Genomic DNA, 14,277 nt, shown 5'->3' with positions numbered 1-14,277 from the left:
TGTGTCTGCTGGTTTGTTATTTCCTTTAAATTTGTGTCCAATTAAGACCTAGACAACCAGCTGAGGGGAGTTCCTAACTAATCAATGAATTACCTTAATTGATCAATCAGTAGAAGGGAGGTGTAAAATTCCGCAGACACCCGACCCTCGAGGACTGGAGTTTGACACGTGCTTTAGGCTAATACTTCTAGTCACACAAAGATCCCTATCAAACATATAGGATATTTACATGCAACAAATAGACAAGACAATATAAAAGACAGGAGTGTATGTAGTTTACTTAAACATTTTAATGACATTATTAATCAGTCCAGATGGAGAAGAACAGTAACGTTATGAGAAAAGCCTCTACATGTTGCTAGTGCTGTACAGTCAGAAAGAGAGACATAGAAAGACCAGGGACACACTGGGAAAATAAAAGCTACTTCATTCAACCATTTTGTTTTGACATGAGTTACCAGCAGGTGGTTACAAGTATTATGGTATTTACATAGTGCAAAGGACACACTGGTTGTCATGGCTCCAAAACACACTGATGAGAGTTAGAGAAACCTGCACACAGCCAGAGTACATTTTAGTACTAGACACACCATCGTTATCACCTGTATCAGGGAACTAATGAATAAAATCCTCATAAAAAACATGGTCCGTTTTCAATTCACAGATTTTTTTTTCCTCAATTACATTTTTGTCAGTTGAATTTCAATTCACTTCCTGAATTGAAAATGAATTGACCCAACTCCTAACTGTGTCTATTTAATACACAACTCCCTCTCCATCCCTCCTTCCTTCATATTGCATACGACCCAGCATGCCACTCCTTTACATGGCCTCCTCCTCCATCTAATAACACATAACTTGATTTTTTCTATCAAATGGCTTTAAGAAAAAGGTGATTGGGGTGTTTAATACACTGTAGTTCAAACATTTTATTTACATGGTTATAACTGGTGAGGTGGATAATTACTTCATGAATATTCAGAGGCTCCTGTGGTGGCTCCCCCCCTTTGACCCCTGTGTTACCAGTGAGTCACATGTCCTGGGTCAGGTTGGACTACCTGTCAGCTTCAAACCCAAATAGTCTCTGATAATAGCTAGTTACAGTACATTTACCTGTCCACCCCAACAAACACGCACACACACACACACACACACACGCCAACACCGGTCAATGGACTGGGACCTAAACCAAATGAAACCAGAGGGCTATAGTAAAACACAAAAGTCAGCTAGCAACAACAAAAAACTATCCACTCAGAAAACAACCCCAAACAGATTAACACTTGTCAATATTATCATCAATATTACAGGTTAAAAGAGTCTCAGAAACAGCTGTACAGGTTATGTACATCATACATTTGTTCTAGTTTCAGTTACTGTTAGTATGTCATGTGACATGTCATATCATTCATGTTTTCAAGGGACACACCATTACTTTTTAACATGCCATTTTCACATTAGTAGACATTGGTTTGGTCCTGGAGATAATGACTATGAGGTTAAAAAGTGGTGAGATGTCCCTTTAAATCACACCCACTGAAAATAATACATGATTACTGTGATGGTTGACCAATGTCAGAAAAACATCGTGTAGGTTTGTAAATTACAGCAACTTTCCCAAAATTCCAAGGTTGGAGGATTACGTATTTTCTGCTTATTCCCAACAGATTCTGGGAACCTTCCAACCGGGATTCCTGGAAAAGATGGGAATTTTGTAACCCTAACAAGGTTTTAGATTGGTTTTGGGAGACAGCCTGTGTATCCAATCAGGGTGATGCTGCAGATAGAACCACCATGAATAGACCTGATGTGATTCCTCTACATGTCAGAGAGGCATGGCTGTTCTACACAATAAGATTTTCTATCTGAACAACGCAGCCCAGGTGATGGGCGTAAACTAACCTCAGGTTGCAGGTAGTCCTAAAGCCAATAGGAAACAAATACACAAGCAACCAACCAATAAGTATCCTATGCAAGCTCCTCCCTCCCAGAGCATGTTATGACGACACAGTGGGGGAATAAACAAGGCCGACAGGTCAGAACAGAATGAAGTTGTATTGTATTGAGATAAAGCTGTAGCAACACAGTGGGGGAACATATGAGGAGGCAGATGAAGGTAATAAACATGGGAAGGATGACAACGATGTAACATAAGTCTTTTGATGATAGGACGGAGACACACACACACTTCCAGATGTAAACTCTCAGCAACCTTCTGCTTGGACTGAACCAGCAGACCTTCACTATGAATAACCCAGGGATGACAGAGGGAGGGTGGCTCTCTGAAAGGAGGGAGACTTCTCTTCTAGTTAGTCTTTATAGTCAGCAGTCTCACTGACAGTTGTATCATCTCCATGGCTCTGCGTCATACAGGCAGACAGAGGGGAAGCCTCTCCTCACATCCTCTTCCTATCCTGGGGAAACCTGGAGTGGTGGGAAGGGAACCAGGGCTTCCCTTAGCCAGACCAGACCAGTCGATGCCAGACCGACCAGACCAGTTTAGGTGAGGCAGTTGTTTCAGGTCTACATCAGTGAGAGGAGGATGAGAGGAACAGAGGAGTCTATCCATCAGAGAGACCAGGAGAGATACTGCTGTCTGTAGTTTGAAGGTTGGTCTGTGTGTGTGACTGCGTATCTGTGTGTGTGTGTGTGTGTGTGTGTGTGTGTGTGTGTGTGTGTGTGTGTGTATGGTCTGATTCCTGAGATAATGTCTGAAGTCCAAAGTTACAGACAGAGAGGAGAGGAGAGTTGCTGGTTCAACTGTGAGAAAGAGGGAGGGGGGGTGAGAGTGTGTGATAGAGGTGAAAGAGTGCAGGTTAGGGAAACAGGTGTGAGGGGGGGAGCGAGGAAGACAAGTGATGGAGTGTACACAGAACGAACTTAGCGAGAAACAAAAAAGAGAGAGGGAAAGAGGGATGAATGAGGTCTAAATCAGCCAGTGATATTATTGGCCTCCATCTTCTCCATCCTCTCCAGCCCAGTCTCTGTGACATCAGCAGAATCCAACTCCTCTTCCTCCTCACTCTGTACTCCCTCCTCCTTCTCTTCCTCCTCCTCCTCTTCCTCTGTGCTGTCCTGGCTCTTCCCCAGCTGAAGGTTCTCCAGTGTCTTAGACACCCAGGACTCAATACGGCTGATGACCGCAGGCACCTCCACAGAGATGGGCTCTGGTGTGTACTCTTCCTCCTCCTCCTCCTCTTCCTCTGCCTCCTCCAGCATACCGGGGACCAGGGTGGAGGTGGTGGAGGTGATGGAGGAGTTGAGGAGGTCCCTGCAGCTCCCATCCAAACTGCCTGTCTCCGTGCTCTGCTGGGAGGCCAGCTCCAACCGGTCGTCTGCCCGGCCCTCCTCTCTCTCCCCCGGGCCTGAGCCTGGAGCAGGGACGGCTGCTCTGAGCTGGAGGGTAGTGGAGTAAGGGCTGCGGTTGGTGGTGGTGGAGGGGGGCTGGTTGTCTCTCTGGAACCCAGAGGAAGCAGCAGGATGGCTGGGTTTAGCCTCCACAGGCTCCAGCCCATCTGACGACTCCACCATACTCCTCCAGTTTGTCTCTGAGGAGAGACATTTCAGATGATATTCACATGTAAAGAGAGAGACCTCTATGATCTCAGAGATGGGTCAGAGTCAGGGTTAAAGGTGGGGATCTTACCGTACTCCTTCTCGTTGACCTCAGAGATGGGTTCAGAGATGACGGAGCAGAAGGAGATGGCGGAGGCAGCGGAGGGGTTCCTGGAGTGGCCCATGTGGTGGGTGACCTTCTTGACGTTCTTCAGCGCCTCCTCAGCCTGCTCCTGCTCCAGCGCTGACACCATGTCCTTGTAGGACTTACGAGCATCCTCCGTCAGAGACACTAACCGGTTAAACAGACCCTGGAGGAGGGTGGAGAGGGAGGGGTGGAGGACGGGGAGAGGGGAAAGAGAGAGACATAACATCAAGACTTTACACACTTCCATTTGCTTTTTTTCTGTAAAACCCCCCACCAACTTACAGTATTAACAGGCGTTATAAACACGCAGACAGGTTGTGTTCAATGTCTTACCTCTGCTCCAGAGAAGTTGAAGACGCCCACCACACTGACCGGCACCAGCTTGTTGACACAGCGTCCCAGAGCCTTCCTACCCAGAGCAAACACAAACGGGATCTCCTGTTCTCTGGCCATGGCTATGACGTTGTACAGAGCCTCATCTAGACCCCCTGCAATAGACAACACAGTCACTAGTTATGTAGAAGATTTGATGCAGCCTGTGCTGTGCATATCAATATGCTGCTGCCCTCTGGTGGACACTTATATGGCGATTGGGGATGAATATTTGAAATATTCATAAACTTAGCATGCATTTGGAACCCCACACCCCAAGATCAGGGTCATGTTCAGTTAGGCACACTAGCTAAATGCTTAGCAACCGCAAAAACAAAACCCTGTGTTCTTATTGGACCTGGCTGAGTAGTACACTCCGTGGTTCACTCCTTTTCAAAAACATAACCCAGGATTATTGACAAGAATGACCCCTGACCTTTGGCCTGGATCTTCTCACAGTTGGGTGAGATGAGGACACACTTGATCTTGTGGAGCTTCATGTGTTTGGTGACCTCTCTAAGGCCCATGACCAGTCTGCGTTTGGTCTTGGCTTTGCTGGGATCCTTCTGATAAACCCTCTCCTGGAACCGGACCAGTTCCTGCAGCAGCATCGTCACACTCTCATCTATCTCCTTATTCAACACCTGGTTACAGTACCTGGAGACAGAGAGAAACACACACAAGATAAAAACACATTCATCTATCTCCTTATTCAACACCTGGAGACAGAGACACTAATATTAAAACATACATCAGACTGTTAAACAGCCATCACTAACACAGAGAGGCTGCTGCCTACATACAGACTTGAAATCGTTGCCCACTTTAATAAATGGATCACTAGTCACTTTAATAATGTTTACATATCTTATATACTCATCTCATATGTAAACTCAGCAAAAAAAGAAACGTCCCTTTTTCAGGACCCTGTCTTTCAAAGATAACTAGTAAAAATCCAATTAACTTCACAGATCTTCATTGTAAAGGTTTAAACACTGTTTCCCATGCTTGTTCAATGAACCATAAACAATTAATGAACATGGAGCTGTGGAACGGTCGTTAAGACACTAACAGCTTACGGACGGTAGGCAATTAAGGTCACAGTTATGAAAACTTAGGACTAAAGAGGCCTTTCTACTAACTCTGAAAAACACCAAAAGAAGGATGCCCAGAGTCCCTGCTCATCTGCGTGAACGTGCCTTAAGCATGCTGCAAGGAGGCATGAGGACTGCAGATGTGGCCAGGGCAATAAATTGCAATGTCCGTACTGTGAGATGCCTAAGACAGCGCTACAGAGAGACAGGACGGACAGCTGATCGTCCTCGCAGTGGCAGACCATGTGTAACAACACCTGCACAGGATCGGTACATCCGAACATCACACCTGCGGGACAGGTACTGGATGGCAACAACAACTGCCCGAGTTACACCAGGAACACACAATCCCTCCATCAGTGCTCAGACTGTCCGCAATAGGCTGAGAGAGGCTGGACTGAGGGCTTGTAGGCCTGTTGTAAGACAGGTCCTCACCGCAACAACGTCGCCAATAGGCACAAACCCACCGTCGCTGGACCAGACAGGACTGGCAAAAAGTGCTCGTCACTGACGTGTCGTGCTTTTGTCTCACCAGGGGTGATGGTCGGATTCGGGTTTATCGTCGAAGGAATGAGCGTTACACTGAGGCCTGTACTCTGGAGCGGGATCGATTTGGAGGTGGAGGGTCCGTCATGGTCTGGGGCAGTGTGTCACAGCATCATCGGACTGAGCTTGTTGTCATTGCAGGTAATCTCAATGCTGTGCGTTACAGGGACGACATCCTCCTCCCTGATGTGGTACCCTTCCTGCAGGCTCATCCTAACATGACCCTCCAGCATGACAATGCCACCAGCCATACTGCTCATTCTGTGCATGATTTCCTGCAAGACAGGAATGTCAGTGTTCTGCCATGGCCAGCGAAGAGCCTGGATCTGAATCCCATTGAGCAAGTCTGGGACCTGTTGGATCGGAGGGTGAGGGCCATTCCCGGCAGAAATGTCCGGGAACTTGCAGGTGCCTTGGTGGAAGAGTGGGGTAACATCTCACAGCAAGAACTGGCAAATCTGGTGCAGTCCATGAGGAGAAGATGCACTGCGGTACTTATTAATGCAGCTGGTGGCCACACCAGATACTGACTGTTACTTTTGATTTTGAACCCCCCTTTGTTCAGGGACACATTATTCAATTTCTGTTAGTCACATGTCTGTGGAACTTGTTCAGTTTATGTCTCAGTTGTTGAATGTTGTTATGTTCTTGCAAATATTTACACATGTTAAGTTTGCTGAAAATAAACGCAGTTGACAGTGAGAGGACGTTTCTTTTTTTGCTGAGTATATATACTGTATTTTAAACCCCCTACTGCATCTTGCCTATGCCGCTCGGTCATCCCTCATCCATATATTTATATGTACATATTCTTATTCCATTCCTTTACTTAGATTTGTGTGTATTAGGTAGTTGTTGTGGAATTGTTAGATTACTTGTTAGATATTACTGCACTGTCGGAACTAGAAGAACAAGCATTTCCTAATACTTATCATCTGCTACCCATCTCCTTATTCAACACCAGGTTACAGTACTTGGAGACAGTGATAGAGAGAGGGACTAGGGTTAGGTAACATTTGGGGAGGCCTCTTCAACGATATGCTACTCCAAATATTGCAATATCCGAAATAATCGTTTTGCGCCGTTAATGACTACATCATTCCAGACAGTGCAATTTTTAAAAATCTTATTTACGAAATTAGTCACATTATCATTAAATAATCGTAGTATGGCAAAAAGAAATAAGGCTTAGTTCATTCATTTAGGCTTAAAAATGCACAGTTTTGATTTGTACATTTCAATTAGAGTACAGTCTTGCACATCACAATATATCGTCAATGTCAAATATTACAATATTAGATTTAATCATATATCGGCCCAACCCTAAGAGGAACACACACACACACACACACACACACACACACACACACAACAATATTAGAAAACACTCACATGCATACACCGACCAATATTATAACTCCAGTCCCCCCAACAGCACACAGTTTTGTTGTAGCACCAGACAAACACCTGATTCAACTAATCATCATCATCATCATCATCCCCTCAATGAGTTGAATCAGGTGAGTTTGTCAGGGCTACAACGATGTACTGTTGGGGGTACAGGAGGACTGGAGTTGGGAAACACTGGTGTAGATATGGTGTGAGGAAGAGGAGAGGCATAGAGAGGTCGTAGGATGTCTGACACAGTGCTGAAGGGCTGGGCTGAGACAAAGGGTCTACAGTCCAAGACATTAAGAAACAAAGCAGTGTCTGTGTGTACAAGTCCTTATTGTAGAGCCCTGCTCTAAACACCCATTGGTCGGACAGATATTTATGTTACTAAATGCTTCTGTGTTGCTAACCCACCAAATGAGTTTGTGACATTTGAACCACTAGGATTCTCAGTACCAAGCAATTTCTGTGTGTGTGTGTGTGTGTGTGTGTGTGTGTGTGTGTGTGTGTGTGTGTGTGTGAGAGAGACTCACTCTCTGAAGCGGCGGCTGTGTATCTTGGTGATGGCGTTAGAGGCCATGGGGCTGCCGATGCCGGAGGAGCCAGGGGAACCCTGGGAAACAGGCGTGATGCTGTACGGAGAGTTCTGACTGGCCGGGGACAGGGATGCGTCATCACTGGGCACGCTCAGACCGTTCTCTACAGGAAACAGACAGAGCAGAATATCACAGGGGGGTATATTAGACAACACCACATCACACACACAGATCAGTAGGACCATTAGATTTGAAAGAATTCACTTTAAGACCAAGGGAATGGTCTCAAATGAGCAAACTCTGCCAAGGTCCCGTGTGAGGTCATCAGTGAAGTGGAGCTCCTCCTCTCTCTGACCCCTGACCCTGTACCTACCCTCCTGAGAGGCAGGTTCCCGTGTGAGGTCATCAGTGAAGTGTAGCTCCTCCTCTCTCTGACCCCTGACCCTGTACCTACCCTCCTGAGAGGCAGGTTCCCGTGTGAGGTCATCAGTGAAGTGGAGCTCCTCCTCTCTCTGACCCCTGACCCTGTACCTACCCTCCTGAGAGGCAGGTTCCCGTGTGAGGTCATCAGTGAAGTGGAGCTCCTCCTCTCTCTGACCCCTGACCCTGTACCTACCCTCCTGAGAGGCAGGTTCCCGTGTGAGGTCATCAGTGAAGTGGAGCTCCTCCTCTCTCTGACCCCTGACCCTGTACCTACCCTCCTGAGAGGCAGGTTCCCGTGTGAGGTCATCAGTGAAGTGGAGCTCCTCTTCTCCCGGTTCTTCCTGGCTGGCAGCAATCTGATCCACACACACCTTCCCCCTCTTCCCCTCACGCTCCTTCAGAATGATCTACACAGAGAACAGAGACTGGGTTAGACCAACAAACACCTTCCCCCTCTTCCCCTCACGCTCCTTCAGAATGATCTACACAGAGAGAACAGAGACTGGGTTAGACCAACAAACACCTTCCCCCTCTTGCCCCCTCACGCTCCTTCAGAATGATCTACACAGAGAACAGAGACTGGGTTAGACCAACAAACACCTTCCCCCTCTTCCCCTCACTCTCCCTTCAGAATGATCTACACAGAGAACAGAGACTGGGTTAGACCACACAAACACCTTCCCCCTCTCCCCTCACGCTCCTTCAGAATGATCTACACAGAGAACAGAGACTGGGTTAGACCAACAAACACCTTCCCCTCTTCCCCTCACGGCTCCTTCAGATGGATCTACACAGAGAGAACAGAGACTGGGTTAGACCAACAAACACCTTCCCCCTCTTCCCCTCACGCTCCTTCAGAATGATCTACACAGAGAAACAGAGACTGGGTTAGACCCACAAAACACCTTCCCCCTCTTCCCCTCACGCTCCTTCAGAATGATCTACACAGAGAGAACAGAGACTGGGTTAGACCAACAAACACCTTCCCCCTCTGCCCCTCACGCTCCTTCAGAATGATCTACACAGAGAACAGAGACTGGGTTAGACCAACAAACACCTTCCCCCTCTTCCCCTCACGCTCCCTCAGAATGATCTACACAGAGAGAACAGAGACTGGGTTAGACCAACAAACACCTTCCCCCTCTTCCCCTCACGCTCCTTCAGAATGATCTACACAGAGAGAACAGAGACTGGGTTAGACCAACAAACACCTCCCCCCTCTTCCCCTCACGCTCCTTCAGAATGATCTACACAGAGAGAACAGAGACTGGGTTAGACCAACAAACACCTTCCCCCCTCTTCCCTCACGCTCCTTCAGAATGATCTACACAGAGAGAACAGAGACTGGGTTAGACCAACAAACACCTTCCCCCTCTCCCCTCACACTCCTTCAGAATGATCTACACAGAGAGAACAGAGACTGGGTTAGACACACAAACACCTTCCCCCTCTTCCCCTCACGCTCCTTCAGAATGATCTACACAGAGAGAACAGAGACTGGGTTAGACCAACAAACACCCTCCCCCTCTTCCCCTCACGCTCCTTCAGAATGATCTACACAGAGAACAGAGACTGGGTTAGACCAACAAACACCTCCCCCCTCTTCCCCTCACGCTCCTTCAGAATGATCTACACAGAGAGAACAGAGACTGGGTTAGACCAACAAACACCTCCCCCCTCTTCCCCTCACGCTCCTTCAGAAATGATCTACACAGAGAACAGAGACTGGGTTAGACCACAAACACCTTCCCCCTCTTCCCTCACGCTCCTTCAGAATGATCTACACAGAGAGAACAGAGACTGGGTTAGACCAACAAACACCTTCCCCCTCTTCCCCTCACGCTCCTTCAGAATGATCTACACAGAGAACAGAGACTGGGTTAGACCAACAAACACCTTCCCCCTCTTCACCTCACGCTCCTTCAGAATGATCTACACAGAGAGAACAGAGACTGGGTTAGACCAACAAACACCTCCCCCCTCTTCCCCTCACGCTCCTTCAGAATGATCTACACAGAGAACAGAGACTGGGTTAGACACACAAACACCTTCCCCCTCTTCCCCTCACGCTCCTTCAGAATGATCTACACAGAGAACAGAGACTGGGTTAGACCAACAAACACCTCCCCCCTCTTCCCCTCACACTCCTTCAGAATGATCTACACAGAGAGAACAGAGACTGGGTTAGACCAACAAACACCTCCCCCTCTTCCCCTCACGCTCCTTCAGAATGATCTACACAGAGAAACAGAGACTGGGTTAGACCAACAACACCTTCCCCCTCTGCCCCTCACGCTCCTTCAGAATGATCTACACAGAGAGAACAGAGACTGGGTTAGACCAACAAACACCTCCCCCCTCTTCCCCTCACGCTCCTTCAGAATGATCTACACAGAGAGAACAGAGACTGGGTTAGACACACAAACACCTTCCCCCTCTTCCCCTCACGCTCCTTCAGAATGATCTACACAGAGAGAACAGAGACTGGGTTAGACCAACAAACACCTCCCCCCTCTTCCCCTCACGCTCCTTCAGAATGATCTACACAGAGAGAACAGAGACTGGGTTAGACACACAAACACCTTCCCCCTCTTCCCCTCACGCTCCTTCAGAATGATCTACACAGAGAGAACAGAGACTGGGTTAGACCAACAAACACCTTCCCCCTCTTCCCCTCACGCTCCTTCAGAATGATCTACACAGAGAACAGAGACTGGGTTAGACCAACACACACCTCCCCCCTCTTCCCCTCACGCTCCTTCAGAATGATCTACACAGAGAACAGAGACTGGGTTAGACCAACAAACACCTTCCCCCTCTTCCCCTCACGCTCCTTCAGAATGATCTACACAGAGAACAGAGACTGGGTTAGACCAACAAACACCTTCCCCCTCTTCCCCTCACACTCCTTCAGAATGATCTACACAGAGAGAACAGAGACTGGGTTAGACCAACAAACACCTTCCCCCTCTTCCCCTCACGCTCCTTCAGAATGATCTACACAGAGAACAGAGACTGGGTTAGACCAACAAACACCTCCCCCCTCTTCCCCTCACGCTCCTTCAGAATGATCTACACAGAGAACAGAGACTGGGTTAGACACACAAACACCTTCCCCCTCTTCCCCTCACGCTCCTTCAGAATGATCTACACAGAGAACAGAGACTGGGTTAGACCAACAAACACCTTCCCCCTCTTCCCCTCACGCTCCCTCAGAATGATCTACACAGAGAGAACAGAGACTGGGTTAGACCAACAAACACCTTCCCCCTCTTCCCCTCACGCTCCTTCAGAATGATCTACACAGAGAGAACAGAGACTGGGTTAGACCAACAAACACCTCCCCCCTCTTCCCCTCACGCTCCTTCAGAATGATCTACACAGAGAGAACAGAGACTGGGTTAGACCAACAAACACCTTCCCCCCTCTTCCCCTCACGCTCCTTCAGAATGATCTACACAGAGAACAGAGACTGGGTTAGACCAACAAACACCTTCCCCCTCTTCCCTCACACTCCTTCAGAATGATCTACACAGAGAACAGAGACTGGGTTAGACCAACAAACACCTTCCCCCTCTTCCCCTCACACTCCTTCAGAATGATCTACACAGAGAACAGAGACTGGGTTAGACCAACAAACACCTTCCCCCTCTTCCCCTCACACTCCTTCAGAATGATCTACACAGAGAACAGAGACTGGGTTAGACCAACAAACACCTTCCCCCTCTTCCCCTCACGCTCCTTCAGAATGATCTACACAGAGAGAACAGAGACTGGGTTAGACCAACAAACACCTTCCCCCTCTTCCCCTCACGCTCCTTCAGAATGATCTACACAGAGAGAACAGAGACTGGGTTAGACCAACAAACACCTTCCCCCTCTTCCCCTCACGCTCCTTCAGAATGATCTACACAGAGAACAGAGACTGGGTTAGACCAACAAACACCTTCCCCCTCTTCCCCTCACGCTCCTTCAGAATGATCTACACAGAGAGAACAGAGACTGGGTTAGACCAACAAACACCCTTCCCCCTCTTCCCCTCACGCTCCTTCAGATGATCTACACAGAGAGAACAAGAGACTGGGTTAGACCAACAAACACCTTCCCCCTCTTCACCTCACGCTCCTGCGAATGATCTACCCAGAGAGAACAGAGACTGGGTTAGACACACAAACACCTTCCCCTCTTCCCCTCACGCTCCTTCAGAATGATCTACACAGAGAAACAGAGGACTGGGGTTAGACCACAAACACCTCCCCCCTCTTCCCCCTCACACTCCTTCAGAATGATCTACACAGAGAGAACAGAGACTGGGTTAGACCAACAAACACCTCCCCCCTCTTCCCCTCACGCTCCTTCAGAATGATCTACACAGAGAACAGAGACTGGGTTAGACCAACAAACACCTTCCCCCCTCTTCCCCTCACGCTCCTCAGAATGATCTACACAGAGAACAGAGACTGGGTTAGACCAACAAACACCTTCCCCTCTGCCCCTCACGCTCTTCAGGAATGATCTACACAGAGAGAACAGAGACTGGTTAGACCAACAAACACCTTCCCCCTCTTCCCCTCACGCTCCTTCAGAATGATCTACACAGAGAAACAGAGACTGGGTTAGACCAACAAAACACCTTCCCCTCTTCCCCTCACGCTCCTTCAGAATGATCTACACAGAGAACAGAGACTGGGTTAGACCAACAAACACCTTCCCCTCTTCCCTCACGCTCCTTCAGAATGATCTACACAGAGAACAGAGACTGGGTTAGACCAACAAAACACCTTCCCACCTCTTCCCCTCACGCTCCTTCAGAATGATCTACACAGAGAGAACAGAGACTGGGCTTAGACCAACAAACACCTTCCCCTCTTCCCCTCACGCTCCTTCAGAATGATCTACACAGAGGAACAGATGACTGGGGCTAGACCAAACAAACACCCTCCCCCCCTCTTCCCCTCACGCTCCTTCAGAATGATCTACACAGGAGAACAGAGACTGGGTTAGACCAACACACACCTCCCCCCCTCTTCCCCTCACGCTCCTTCAGAATGATCTACACAGAGAACAGAGACTGGGTTAGACCACTAAACACCTTCCCCCTCTTCCCCCTCACACTTCCTTCAGAATGATCTATCACAGAGAGAACAGAGACTGGGTTAGACCAACAAACACTTCCCCCTCTTCCCCTCACGCTCCTTCAGAATGATCTACACAGAGAGAACAGAGACTGGGTTAGACCAACACACACCTTCCACCCTCTTCCCCTCACGCTCCTTCAGAATGATCTACACAGAGAACAGAGGACTGGGTTAGACCAACAAACACCTCCCCCCTCTTCCCCTCACGCTCCTTCAGAATGATCTACACAGAGAACAGAGACTGGGTTAGACCAACAAACACCTCCCCCCTCTTCCCTCACGCTCCTTCAGAATGATCTACACAGAGAACAGAGACTGGGTTAGACCAACACACACCTTCCCCCTCTTCCCCTCACGCTCCTTCAGAATGATCTACACAGAGAGAACAGAGACTGGGTTAGACCAACAAACACCTTCCCCTCTTCCCCTCACGCTCCTTCAGAATGATCTACACAGAGAACAGAGACTGGGTTAGACACACAAACACCTTCCCCCTCTTCCCCTCACGCTCCTTCAGAATGATCTACACAGAGAACAGAGACTGGGTTAGACCAACAAACACCTCCCCCCTCTTCCCCTCACGCTCCTTCAGAATGATCTACACAGAGAACAGAGACTGGGTTAGACCAACACACACCTTCCCCCTCTTCCCCTCACGCTCCTTCAGAATGATCTACACAGAGAGAACAGAGACTGGGTTAGACCAACAAACACCTTCCCCCTCTTCCCCTCACGCTCCTTCAGAATGATCTACACAGAGAACAGAGACTGGGTTAGACACACAAACACCTTCCCCTCTTCCCCTCACGCTCCTTCAGAATGATCTACACAGAGAGAACAGAGACTGGGTTAGACCAACAAACACCTTCCCCCTCAGACACACAATGAGATCTATCCTCTCACCTTCTTCAGGGCGGTGGGTCGTTTGACTTTAGGGATCTCTCTCTCCTTCCCTCTCTTCAGGCGTGGAGCGCTGGAGTCCAGCATGTTGAGGGGGGCAGAGTGGGCCTGCTGGGCCTTCAACATTGATACTATACCTGACCCTGCTCCTGGCCCTGAACCATGGAACGGGG

General features: G+C 48.5%; 1 protein-coding gene across 1 annotated transcript; it reads right to left on the bottom strand.

Moving 5' to 3' along the window:
• Positions 1-272: 272 nt before the first annotated feature.
• Positions 273-14,271, bottom strand: LOC115180804 (selenocysteine insertion sequence-binding protein 2-like). The gene is made up of 7 exons (XM_029742954.1): positions 14,108-14,271; positions 8,341-8,473; positions 7,641-7,806; positions 4,512-4,732; positions 4,037-4,191; positions 3,647-3,866; positions 273-3,548 (listed from the first exon to the last, which is right to left on the bottom strand). The coding sequence occupies exons 1-7, from the start codon at positions 14,228-14,230 to the stop codon at positions 2,932-2,934; spliced, it is 1,635 nt and encodes a 544-aa protein (XP_029598814.1). The 5' UTR covers positions 14,231-14,271; the 3' UTR covers positions 273-2,931.
• Positions 14,272-14,277: the final 6 nt, after the last annotated feature.

Source organism: Salmo trutta, unplaced genomic scaffold, assembly GCF_901001165.1.
Source record: "Salmo trutta unplaced genomic scaffold, fSalTru1.1, whole genome shotgun sequence".
Taxonomy (NCBI): Eukaryota; Metazoa; Chordata; class Actinopteri; order Salmoniformes; family Salmonidae; genus Salmo; species Salmo trutta.
The sequence above is the reverse complement of the archived record's forward strand: the minus strand, read 5'-3'. Positions and strand labels throughout refer to the sequence as shown.